Source organism: Petromyzon marinus, chromosome 5 (assembly GCF_048934315.1).
Source record: "Petromyzon marinus isolate PM22_M1 ecotype Great Lakes invasive population chromosome 5, UKy_Petmar_22M1.pri1.0, whole genome shotgun sequence".
NCBI lineage: Eukaryota > Metazoa > Chordata > Hyperoartia > Petromyzontiformes > Petromyzontidae > Petromyzon > Petromyzon marinus.
In genome coordinates, this window is record NC_133671.1 from 14,081,614 (window position 1) to 14,095,190 (window position 13,577).

General features: G+C 51.1%; 1 protein-coding gene across 5 annotated transcripts in view; it reads left to right on the forward strand.

Moving 5' to 3' along the window:
* LOC116939092 (acetyl-CoA carboxylase-like) overlaps positions 1-13,577 on the forward strand; it is a 99,092-nt gene that overhangs the window by 26,830 nt on the left and 58,685 nt on the right. For all 5 annotated transcript variants that reach the window (XM_032947037.2, XM_032947038.2, XM_032947041.2 and 2 more), the window contains 7 exons: positions 5,356-5,466; positions 5,934-6,143; positions 7,171-7,341; positions 8,201-8,362; positions 9,321-9,484; positions 11,396-11,546; positions 13,018-13,121. In XM_032947037.2, the coding sequence (XP_032802928.2) occupies positions 5,356-5,466; positions 5,934-6,143; positions 7,171-7,341; positions 8,201-8,362; positions 9,321-9,484; positions 11,396-11,546; positions 13,018-13,121 (1,073 nt within the window). The remainder of the gene's footprint in view (positions 1-5,355; positions 5,467-5,933; positions 6,144-7,170; positions 7,342-8,200; positions 8,363-9,320; positions 9,485-11,395; positions 11,547-13,017; positions 13,122-13,577) is intronic.

Below are 13,577 nucleotides of genomic sequence, written 5' to 3' on the forward strand. Positions count from 1 at the left end.
GCATAGTGTGTTACCAATTGTTTTCTTGGTGACTATGGTCCCAGCTGCCTTGAGATCATTGACAAGATCCTCCCGTGTAGTTCTGGGCTGATTTCTCACCGTTCTCATGATCATTGCAACTCCACGAGGTGATATCTTGCATGGAGCCCCAGGCCGAGGGCGATTGACAGTTCTTTTGTGTTTCTTCCATTTGGGAATAATCGCACCAACTGTTGTCACCTTCTCACCAAGCTGCTTGGTAATGGTCTTGTAGCCCATTCCAGCCTTGTGTAGGTCTACAATCTTGTCCCTGACATCCTTGGAGAGCTCTTTGGTCTTGGCCATGGTGGAGAGTTTGGAATCTGATTGATTGATTGCTTCTGTGGACAGGTGCCTTTTATACAGGTAACAAGCTGAGATTAGGAGCACTCCCTTTAAGAGTGTGCTCCTAATCTCAGCTCCTTGTATAAAAGACACCTGGGAGCCAGAAATCTTTCTGATTGAGAGGGGGTCAAATACTTATTTCCCTCATTAAAATGCAAATAAATTTATAACATTTTTGACATGCGTTTTTTTCTGGATTTTCTTGTTGTTATTCTGTCTCTCACTGTTCAAATAAACCTACCATTAAAATTATAGACTGATCATTTCTTTGTCAGTGGGCAAACATACAAAATCAGCAGGGGATCAAATACTGTTTTCCCTCACTGTATACTCTTTGATTCTTTAGGTAAAGTCACGTAGATAGAAAATTAATAGATCACGACGTTTCGATGGCAACACAAGAGCAGCTCTTTCTCCTGCGTCAGCAGTTCTCCTGCTGTGTTTGTCTCGCCTGATGACGGTTGCTTGTGTTGCGATCGAAACGTCGTGATTTATGAATTTTCTATCTGCGTGACTTTACCGAAAGAACCAAAGAGTATGGATTCCTGCAGTCACGGAAGCTTCAAATCAAGATCAAGCGGATAGTTTGTAAAGGTGTCCAGGGTGCAGTTGACGGACACATCGTACCCAATTAGTATGGCAAAGATGCTTGAAGTGACAGGTAAATATCCATTGCAAAGTGGTAGGTGTCATGCGGCTGCAGGCCATTGGAAATGAAGTTGGGGGTTTGATATGGCCCCGTGAGGGTGCTTGCATTTGTTGTGGATTCGAATTAGGTGCACACAACTCCTTGGGAGGCAACACTTATTTATTAATGAACACAACAGTTAACTCTCACATTACGCATAGGGTGGTGACCATCGACTTACTCTAGCTAACACACACTTCTCTCTCAGATACTCTAGGGAGGTACAGCCTCCTGTCTTGGCGGGACTTACACGTCTACCGCTATCCTAGAGTCCTCTGGCTAGGACCTACACACGGATCTCTTCTTGGCGTCTTCACGATGCACCTTCGTTCTTGATACGGGCAGCCTGGAACCTCGTGAGGAGGCTGCTTATATGGGCCTCGGCGTGCCCGGGCCTCGCCCCGGCCACGCCTCCCTTCGAGAACCCTCTCGAAGCCCCCCTGCTGTCCACGTGCCCCCTAGGCCCCCGGCCCCCACTGGGGTCCAGTCACGTGTCCAGCCGGGGTCACAGAGAGTGCCACGACCTCACACCACCCTCGTGGCCTCCCGAGTCCAGAACCGGCCCTGACGTCATTCCCGCCTCCAGCCGGGATGACGTCATGTGTGTGTGTGTAGACCCGCGTGGTCGTGACGCTCCCCCCGCATAGTGACGTCACACGTGTGCGTGTGTACACAGTAGTGATGCTACCATCACTACACACATGTGCTCATCAGTTTGTCCTAATTTATGTAAGTGTTCGCTCATAGTACACACTTTAACAATTTTGCCACGATCTAATACGCAGAGATGACTAATGTAAATATTAGTGGCGTTCGAAAATGGCTAGTTTGGCACAAATATAGTCGAGTCTTATGCTAGTGATTAGACACCACAGTTAACCAAATATTTAGAATTTGGGCCTCTGTACATTACGGCCAGGAGGTTGTCTGGTTCTGTTTCTAGAGTAGGGTGAGTGCATGGTTCTACATTTTTCTAAATATTGGACTAATCACTTAACAAAACAGTCCTCATCTGTGAACAGAGTAGTTTGGCTCCCTTGGAGTGTGGCACTGAAGTGAAAAAGTGGGCAAAACTCGATATCTGTTTACCAGTCATATCAAATTCATTGTCAACATGTTTTTGTTTTTACTGGATGATATACTTCACTCAACAACATGCTCGGACACTTTATCATGTGACAAATACTTCCTTAGCTGTCATGTTTTTAGTTTCTCTCGCAGGGATTTACCATGCTTACTTGTTACTGGATTATATTTGATATCTGCTTACCTATTTTTTCATCCACACATTATCTACAATTATGAGGTTGATAGCAAACAGATGCCCCTGAGCCCTAGATGTGATAAGAAAATTCGAATCTCTAGCACGTGTGGTTTTGCAAATAATTTGGATTTAAAATGTCTTGCGTTACATAACATAAGATTATGAATTGCCAGTTACATAATAAGCCACTACCACCCCTCTACGAGCATGAATGCCATAGCCACATCACAACCTCCCCATCGCCAACCTAGCACCTAACAATCCTAACAGACCCATAAAATAAATAGTCTGGTGGCTGGATGGTAGCATATATGATTTTCCATGCTAGATATGTTTTAATAATAATTTATGGTTCAGGGTTGAATTAAAAAAACATAAGTGATGTGTATCTGCTTGAGGCAAGGAGTCAATGTTGCTCTCCTAATTATGTGTTATGTAAGTAATGGGTAATGATAACGTTGTGTTGTTACTAGAGACTTGCTGTATAGACGACTGGGCAAAGGGTTTGCCAAAACCCGGCACAAAGATCCTTGTCATTAATTATATGGGGCTCTTAGACCACTGCGATGATGCCATAAGTGATGATAATGAGTAATTTGGGCTTCCCCTCGCCTAGTTTCCCTTTGCTGGGGCGCTCCGGAGGCTCAGGTAGGGAAACCAGGTGAGGAAGGTCTGGCCCCAGGGTGTACTAGGCCTTAACTGTGTTTACATTTCATGAATTATTTATAAATAAGATGCTGTTATCTCACGTGGCCTCATCTCATTACTTGTGACGTGATCGCATTTAGAATATATAGGGCCGAGCACATTAACTCGTGATACTTGGCATTGAAATTAGCCTTAGAAAAAGATGTAATTTATTCCTCTTCGGTATTGAACTCGTGACATCACTAAACATCGCGCGGTTGGCCCAGGTAATAGCCACGGCAGCTCCCTTAGGAAAAGCAGCCACGTCGCCCAGTTAATGCGAGCCATGCGGCCCAGGTCGGTGTTGACTTTGGCCCGGTTAGGACACTGTGGAAAGCCGGACCAAGCCAACTTGTGTCGTTCGTGATCCAGGCTGGCTTGCTTCCCAGTGGCTTTGGGAACACGCCATACGTTTTCCTTGAACGCGAGTTACCTTTTGTGTTGTGGTGGCATTGCGTACCACTACGGTGGCACTAGCTGTGCCGTGCTTTGTTGTGCAGCTGCCACCCGTGAAGTGATGAGCCTGAGCAATAACGTTTTCTTGTTTGCTCACATCTGCACAAGTTAACATGCATGGTGATTAAGTAGTACAGGGACTTCTCTACTTGCGAACGAGTTAGGATCCAGAGGTCTGTTCGAAAGTCGATTTTTTTGTAAGTTCAACTTTACTCCTGTTGATTCCAAACATGTTGTATGGCGTGTACACTAAACAAGGGGAATGGCTTTAAAAGATATATGATCTCCTATAGATGCCACTGGTTCTAAATGTTCTGCAGATGTAGATGCCACCACCACCATCTAAGTAGAAGAGTCCCTATACATATATGCATACAAGCACATCTAACCGACTAAGGTAAATGCAAATGAATTCCCAGAAAGTGTAAATGTGACACAGTTTGAAATGTGGTCTGCCAAAATTAATGGGCAAAAATTGTTAACTTTTTAAAGTATTTGAACATAGACCTATAGAAGTTGGCATCTGGAGGTTTCCAAGTTTGCTGAAACCGAATGTTAAATATATTGGACCCTCAATTTCCCAGGAAATTTTGAAAAAGTTTTTCTTTCATTTAGGCCTGCAAAAAAATGTCATCTGTAAGTTTTGAAGGGTACCAATTCTGAATATGAAATAACATTTTGATAACTACAAATTTAAGTTAGTATTTTTCGGAGCCTGGCACCAAAGCTGATTAAAAATAGTGGACAAAGTTTTACATGTAGATAATTGTATTCCATACAGCTCTCTGATGTGTTGTGGGGTTCTAACAAGGTACAATGTTAAAAACCGACACAATAGTATCACATGATTATACAGCAGAGGTAGATAACAGGCTTTGATAATTACATGTTAAAAAAACTGGTTCTCAGATGTAAAATTATGTACACACCGATACAGCGTTATTGTGTAATGCTCACGGAATGTGCGTCTGAAAAAGTCTTCGTTGGCGAGTTAAAATGTTCCGCAGTGTTGATCACTGGTTTGTGAATGAGTGTTAGCTTTGCCGCGCTTGCTGTGACCCAGCTTAAGTTTCCACTTGTGCTTTCCTTTTTCCAGTGACACCAAGGGGACACCGCCTCTGTAAATAGTGTTGTTTATGGCATCATCGTGCGCTGTCTTTGTTAGTTGTGGGTAATAAAATAATGAACAGATGAACGGACAAGGGTCTATTGCCGCCACCAGAAATATTTGGAACAATTTTTTTGATGGTCTGTTGGTAAGAAATTATTAGTTCTCGAAGCTATATCGAAGCTATTGTTGGCATTACCAAACACTGAGCCGGCACTGCTGAGAATACTGGGTTTCAAAAGTCAATTTCAGCCGACTGTGATTCATTATTTTGGGCTCTGAAGTCCAGTGAGTTGATGGCCTCAGCCCCAGCCACCAATGTCTGTACAACAAAAATCCCATATTACATTTTAGTTTGCATTTAATTTCTGAGATTTAAAAATATCAGATTGATTGGCACTTAAAATCACTCTTGGCAGAATACATATATAAGGTGTGCCACGATTGTGGATGAAGAGGCATATTGACGGTTGAATTTCAGATCTAAAGCATTTCTATTTGAATGTCATGCACTAACGGTACTCAAGTAGCAGGGTGGTGGGTGGGAGAGTGTCGCCCCCTAGTGACGATAAGGGGTCTGTTCAAGCGATCTCAGAAGCGGTTCTCTGATATGAACTTGCGCGGACCGTCCCCGAACACGGGCTCGCGCACTGCCCTGCGAGAGTCGTGAACAGCATGATGCCCATAGCCCAGTCTGGATGGAACTGAGGAAAAAGACAGAAAATGTCTTGGCATAGGCTGCCGATTGAGCCCTGTGTTGTGCTGTTGGATGCTGCTCTTCTGGGATAGTCAGCTGAGAAGATTGGCTACCCGGTCATGATAAAGGCATCCGAGGGCGGCGGAGGAAAGGGCATTCGCAAGGCCGGCAGCCAGGAGGACTTCCCTCTCCTCTACCGCCAGGTGCGTTTCGACCTCCTGCAACCTGCGCTCATTCATTGATCATCATCTTCAGCCATGACCTACTTCTTGTTGGACGAAGGCCTCCCCAAGCTGTGGCCAACTCTCACGGATTTCCGACGTAACAATTCACCTTATTCACCTAATTCACCTAACCTGTGCACAAGCTGATTTCATTGCTCCGTCTCCCCCGGCAGTTGTCCTCTCGGGTTTGTTCTCTCCATTGGCTGCCAATCTCTCGTTTGTCGCGACCACCGGCCATCAACCCTGCCAGCGACGTGTTCTGCCCAGGCCCTCCTGTTTTTCTTCACCGTCATTCTCGCACGTTTCCACACTGCGACAGTCCACCGAGCTCCCCGCACATGAGCAGAACTCGTCGCTCCGTCGCAGCAAACCGCTGCACCACGAACGCGCGCACAGCTCGCTGATGTGATGGGCACATGTTGTAAGCACGCCGTTTCCGCGCTCAGGTGCAAGCGGAGGTGCCGGGCTCGCCGATCTTCGTGATGGCGCTGGCAGACCACACGCGCCACCTCGAGGTGCAGATCCTCGCCGACGCCTACGGCAACGCCATTTCGCTGTTCGGCCGCGACTGCTCGATTCAGCGGCGCCACCAGAAGATTGTGGAGGAGGCGCCTGTCACCGTGGCTCCGCCATACATCCTGGAGGTCATGGAGCAGGTCAGCTCGGCTCTTTCTCACGCTTTCCAAATGAGCTTGAAAGCTTTTTAAAGCTTTCGTGACTGCAAGGATTCATCTTCTTTGGTTCTTTCGGTAAAGTCACGTAGAATGAGAAATAAATAATAAATTAATGAAATAAAATAACACAATAAAATTCTCACGACGTTTCGGCCACAACACAAGTGGCCTCGTCCCTTCACCTGATGAAGGCCACTTGTGTTGTGGCCGAAACGTCGTGAGAATTTTATTGTGTTATTTTATAAATTTATTATTTAATTCTCATTTTACGTGACTTTACCGAAAGAACCAAAGAAGAGCTTGAAAGCGTTCGTGCATCAGCTCTGCCCGCCTGGGTGCCTGTCCTTCTGTACGTGACACCCAATGATGACTCTTGTAAACGTAGACCAACATGACCGAAACTTAAGATTGACGTTACGTTTCTCTTTGGGACTTACCCGATAGGACACTGGTCAAATTGATTGCATGGTTGCTCTAAAATAGGAGACACAAACCAGAACAAAAACGACTTAAAAAATTCCTCAATTTTATTTCACCCAGACTGCTACCAATTAGCTTTCATAGTGCTGATTAAAAACGTTTGAAGATAAACGCATCGTGCTGAGTGTTGCATAATTCAAGCATATACATGATTTGATTGAATTCCTTGATGGTTGAGGTGCGTTATGGGATGAGGAGCGAGGGCCAAGGGGCAGGGATTAGATAACTCGTGCATTTCCCTGTGACGTTATGGCTAATGAACATCGTCTGCGTAGAGGCATTTGCCTCTTGGTAGAGGCTCCAAATCCCCCATATGTCGATGCCTTCGCGGCGTTTAATTAACGCTCGTCAATGTCGAACGGGTTTTGAGCGGTGGCACAGCCGTTGCGCAGGAGCTAGGTGGATGATCCAGACCGTTGAGCGACGGCTTCGGGGGGAGGCCTTCACGCAGCAGTGGATAGGTCGTGGCCGCTGGTGCAGTCCCCGGCGCTGAGTGGGGGTTGCGTGTGGTGCCCGTGTCGGCGAGCAGTGCGCAGTGAAGCTGGCCAAGATGGTGGGCTACGTGAGCGCCGGCACGGTGGAGTACCTTTACGGCCAGGACGGCAGCTTCCACTTCCTGGAGTTAAACCCTCGCCTCCAGGTGGAGCACCCGTGCACCGAGATGGTGGCCGACGTCAACTTGCCGGCCGCTCAGCTGCAGGTGAGCCTGCCCTCTGACCTTTGACCGGAGGCGGCCGAATGGCTGCGACCGTTAACTGAGGGGCGGGTGTCCTAGCTCTGCAGACCACGTGACTCAGTAGTCTGCACGCTGGTGTCGCTGCAGACCACGTGACTCAGTAGTCTACACGCTGGTGTCGCTGCAGACCACGTGACTCAGTAGTCTACACGCTGGTGTCGCTGCAGACCACGTGACTCAGTAGTCTGCGCGCTGGTGTCGCTGCAGACCACGTGACTCAGTAGTCTACACGCTGGTGTCGCTGCAGACCACGTGACTCAGTAGTCTACACGCTGGTGTCGCTGCAGACCATGTGACTCAGTAGTCTACACGCTGGTGTTGCTGCAGACCACGTGACTCAGTAGTCTACACGCTGGTGTCGCTGTAGACCACGTGACTCAGTAGTCTACACGCTGGTGTCACTGCAGACCACGTGACTCAGTAGTCTACACGCTGGTGTCGCTGCAGACCACGTGACTCAGTAGTCTACACGCTAGTGTCGCTGCAGACCACGTGACTCAGTAGTCTACACGCTGGTGTCGCTGTAGACCACGTGACTCAGTAGTCTACACGCTGGTGTCGCTGCAGACCACGTGACTCAGTAGTCTACGCGCTGGTGTCGCTGCAGACCACGTGACTCAGCAGTCTCATTTCTTTAGAACTGCATTGTTTTTAGTCGGTTGTCCTTCACGAGCAACTCCGATTTGCACGGTTGGTTACCTACGGTGTGAGAGAAGTTCAACATACATAGAGTTTTAGCAAGTCTGCTTTAAGTCCTAGCGGTCGTTTTGGCAAGGTGCAGGTTGTACTGCATAGCCTGCTGCGTTTGTCCCACCACTCGCAGATCGCCATGGGCATTCCGCTTCACCGCATCAAGGACATCCGCCTGCTGTATGGGGAGGCCCCGTGGGGGGTCTCCCCCCTCGACTTCAACAACCCCAACAGCGGGCCCAGCCCCCGCGGGCACGTCATCGCTGCCCGCATCACCTGCGAGAACCCGGAAGAGGTTGGCCCCGCCCCCCGCCATTCCCCCCCGCCACTCCCCCCCGCCCCCCGCCACTCCCCCCCTCCACTCCCCTCCGCCACTCCCCCTGCCCCCCGCCACTCCCCCTCGCCCCCCGCCACTCCCTCCCGCCACTCCCCCTCGCCCCCCGCCACTCCCTCCCGCCACTCCTCCCCTCCACTCCCCCCCGCCCCCCCCCACTCCCCCCCGACCCTGCTGCTCCCCCCCGCCACTCCCCCCTCTCCACTCCCCCCCTCCACTCCCCCCCTACACTCCCCTCCGCCACTCCCCCTCGCCCCCCTCCCCCCGCCCCCCTCCACTCCCCCCCTCCACTCCCCTCCGCCACTGCCCCTCGCCCCCCGCCCTGCCCCTGCCACTCCCCCCCGCCCCTCCCCCCGCCCCTCCCCCCGCCACTCCCTCCACTCCCCTCCACCACTCCCCCTCGCCCCCCTCCCCCCGCCTCTCTCCCCCCCGCCCCCCCCACTCCCCCCCGCCCCCCCCCACTCCCCCCCGCCCCCCGCCACTCCCCCCCGCCCCCCGCCACTCCCCCCCGCCCCCCCGCCACTCTCCGCCCCCCGCCACTCCCCCCCGTCCCCTGCCACGCCCCCCCCCCCCAACTGTCTGTCGCTGGCGAGGGGGGAGGGGGGGTGTTGGGGGGCTTGCCGTGGTCACTGAAACTCTCGTCAAGATGATCTAAACCTTACACTTTGAAGTTTTGTGGCTCTCCGGCACGAATCCTCTGCTGCGGATGGCGTGCGACACGTGGGCACGTAAGTGCACCGACCCATCGATTTAAATGGATTATTTTGCTAATGACGCGAGGCCTGCAGCACCGAGCTCGGGGCACAAACTTGACCCAGCATGGTTCCCGCTGTCCTGCCAGTGGAAATGTTGCACGGGTGCGCGGGAGTTATTATTGTTCGCCTTCTGTTCGTGCTGCTGCTGCTGCTGCTGCTTTTAGGGCTTCAAGCCAAGCGCCGGGACGGTGCAGGAGCTGAACTTCCGCAGCAGCAAGAACGTGTGGGGCTACTTCAGCGTGGCGGCGTCGGGCGGCCTCCACGAGTTTGCCGACTCGCAGTTTGGCCACTGCTTCTCGTGGGGCGAGAACCGCGAGGAGGCCGTCTCGTGAGTCTGTTGCCGCGCGCCAGTGCCCACGGACGGGGCCCTTGGTGGCGCGACCATCCGGCGGCCACCGGGAATTTTATCGCGTCCGCCTCGGAGGGGGGGGGGGGGGGGGGGGGCCGCATCGGGAGAACGAGCAGACGCGCATCGTTAAGTGCTCGCGCGCCCACGTCAGTTTCCGTCAGTTAGCAAAATTGGTAGCTGGAAGGGAGCCTGCCCGCTGCCCGTGCGGGTGCCGGGGGTTCCGTTGGTCAGTGCGAGTAGTTGGCGATCGTGGGGGGGGGAGCGTTGACGTTGGAGCATGGAGCGCAGTACGCCATTGGATTTGGCTGCAATGCCCCTGCACTGTACAGAACGTAGCCCCCGCAGGTGGCCGTGAGAAACTATTTTTTGGGTAGTGGGCGCTGATCCATGCACTGGTCAGGCTCAGTCGTGCGTGTTAAATGCCTGCACGAATGTAATTTTATTGAAAACGTTTCAGTAACAGCTTGTGGAGGGGATTGTAGATTTAAGCTGGCTAGAGTGGGGATGCATGCCCATGGGTTTATGGATGACGTAGAGATTTGTGAAACCTCACTATCCACTAGGATGGCCAGCTTATGGCAAATTCAAGTGTCAAGTTTATTTTGTTTAACCAGATGAGAACTCAAAAGCATAGTCTAATTTGAAAGAATGACCTTAGTCACGTGTTGCATCTACGGTCCTGCTCAAACTGAGCTGAAGCTGATACGTGACCACTCCTCACCCACCCACCCATTCATTCGCTCACGTTTCAACAAACATAGGCTTAAATCCTTCTATGCAAAGCTATAAGTGTTAGCCCCTCATATGCGGTTATAATCTCCTGGTGCGCCAGTTTCCTTCCACATACCATCATCATCATCCACCATTATTTATCCACTGCTGGATGAAGGCCTCTAAACACATTACAAAATATTCCTCCTGAAAAAAAAAAGTCTTCAAACCTGGGTGAGGCTTTCCTGGACTAATAGAGGGCATTCCTGTATAAGTAAAAGAGTTCAACCGTGAACCGTGGAGGGAAGGGTTAAAGCCTGCGGAACACGAGGTCATCCAGCCCACTCTCTTGAGTCGTTTGCCTGTCGAATTGTGCTGACCACAGGCGTCACTAAGCAAGTAGGTAGGGAGGGAGGTATGTGGAGGTCGTCTCTATCGCTTCACGGCGATCGAGCTTTGTTAATTATTGTTGACGCAAAGTCACGTTTGCGTTGGCAGGGCTTGTGCAGAGTGGAAGGCTGCAGTGTTGGTGGGGTGTGCAGATCTCGATTAGAATCTCTCTCTTGTGACTTTATTTTATTGCAACTCAACGAGCGCCCAATGCAAAGCACCGGTCACAGTGCGGGGGGTGGGGGAGGGGACAGTGGTGGGGGGGGGAACAGAAATTCCGCGAGCAAAAATCCGAGACCGGCATGCGAGGGACTTAACGAAGGGGCAGGAGGGGAAATTCGGGCTCTCTACCCCACCCAAGTGGGGACCGCGAGCGAGAAGATGAAAGCTTATATGGTGGAAGGAAGGATGAAGGGAACGATAACGAACATGATGGGGGGTAAAGAGGGGCAGGGGAAGGTTGGGGAGGGTGGGGGAAATGGGGGGGGGGGGGAGTCTCTCTTGTGACAATTGTCTCGATGAGGCTGCTGATTCCACTAATGCTGTTCATTTAAATGTTTTTGATAAATCAGCCCTTGATGAAGTTGGCCACCCACTGTTCAAGCTGTCACTGTGTACATTCTATTAATTGACGGATTTTCTTTTTATAACCTTGACTTTTTGCTGAAACCTGGATTCAAACGTAGCGTCTCAGCGGTGCCAGCTCACCAGAGTGAGGCAGTGAGCCACCCCATTGTGCATCTTTAAGACGTTGGCGTCTCCCTCACTGCCCGGTCGCCCCCCGCGTAGGAACATGGTGATGGCTCTTAAGGAGCTCTCGATTCGTGGAGACTTCCGCACAACGGTGGAGTACCTCATCCGTGTGCTGGAGACGGAGAGCTTCCAGCAGAACTCCATCGACACGGGATGGCTCGACAAGCTCATATCGGAGAAAGTGCAGGTAAGGCCTCTCTCTCGTGGCACGCACACCTCTCCATTCGTGGCCAACTACAGGGCTTCATCAAGGCACTGCCCAATGAAGTAGGGCATCGTCTGCTGGCTTCAGGGTCCAAATTTACCAAATTTGAAAGATTACCCACAAATTACTCAATTGGAATTGCACATAGGAATCATCGCTCCCTCATGCGGAAACTTGGCAAAACCCTCCTGAAAATAGTCATGAGGTTCAGTGAAGCTTACGTGAGAAACGAGCGTAATAATAAAATTGTGACAATGACGTGGCTCTCATTATTTGGTTCCGCAGGTCCTTAAATACATTTCTGTATCAGTAACATTGCATGTACTTTTTGAATGGTCATCTCTTGTTCACAATTCCCCACTTGATTTCCTTCCTGTGACAGCAAAGACAACGCAGATCATTATCTGCAAATGTTTTTTTATGGAACATATGCAAATGTTATTCCAATCGTAACAAATGACAGCGATCATCTATGGTGGCAATTATTCAGCTGTGGGTTTGAGCCAATGACGCAGTGTTATTGGCATGGGCTCTGATGCAAGGAATGACATGGGGCCCCCTGGCCCGCCTTCCACTCTGTTGATAGCTGAGTGGCTGGGCCCCTGTGGTCTGTGACCTGTGGGTTCAGGTTAAGTTGCACCTCCTGCACACTCGATCTCGCCCCACAGCATGCCCCGCTGTGGTCTTTCCCTCCCCCTGCCGCCGCAGGGTGGATTTACACACAGCTCTCTCATTGACATGCTAATTTCTCTGCTCTCTGCCCCCCCCCCCTCTCTCTCTATTCAAGGCCACGACACAGAGGCATTGGGTCTCTGTGTGTCTATGTTGTGTGTCTCTGTGTTGTCTCTCTCTGCTTGTGTGTCTGTGTGTCTCCGTGTCTGCGTTTTGTCTCTCTCTCAAGTTTAGTTCTACCTGATGACGACTGCTTGTGTTGCAATCGAAACGTCGTATTCTATTATTTAATTTATATTTTTTCTACGTGACTTTACCGAAAGAACCAAAGAGTGATGTCCCATATTTCAAGCCATCCGCTCAGCAGTGTGTGCGGCCTGCGCGTCTCGCAGTGTGTGCCTCGCATGCCGTGGATCTCGCGTGTGATGCGTGTGTCACGCGTGACGTGTGTGGTGATGCGTGCGGCGTGGAGAGCTGTAGTGTAGCGGTTAGAGCGCTGCACAACAAACCCGGTGACCCGAGTTCGATTCCTGCTCATGGCGAACACAAGTGACGATTATATCCGAACTGGTCCTGGGCCTCCCCTTGGTCGACGAAGCCTGAAATATGAGCACCTGGTGCGGTGTGTAAACATCGCCACTAGGGAGACAAAGGCACGTGGGCATGGTGCTGGCCACCTACCCCCTCTTGTGCCATGCTTACCTTCATAGGTGCTCACTTACAGCACTTGCCCCAAAAGTCTGTTCAGGCGTTACGGGGGATCTTTGTCTTTGGCATGAAGGCCGAGCGCCCAGACACCATGCTGGGCGTTGCGTGCGGAGCTCTGCACGTAGCTGAGGCGGCGTTCATGACGTCCACGTCCGACTTCCTGCACGCGCTCGAGAGGTGAGGCTACCGCATTTCTAGAAGGCGCAACCAGGGCACATGGTGAGCCGACAGCCTCTCTCTCATATAGCCCCGCCTACTTTTTCATAGTCACGCCCAGTCAAACACTAGCCCCTCCCACAGTGAGAGGCCCTCTCTTTCTTAAAGATTGCTTCTGCTGATCATTGGCCCCACTCATTGAACTGCCAACCCCACCCACTGCTCAGGTTGTCCCACCCACTGCTCAGGTAGCCCCACCCAATGCTCAAGTAGCCACCACCCACTACTCAGGTAGCCCCATCCACTGCTCAAGTAGCCCCACCCACTGCTCAGATAGCCCCACCCACTGCTCAAGTAGCCACCACCCACTACTCAGGTAGCCCCACCCACTGCTCAAGTAGCCCCACCCACTGCTCAGATAGCCCCACCCACTACTCAGGTTGCCCCACCCACTGCTCAAGTAGCCACCACCCACTA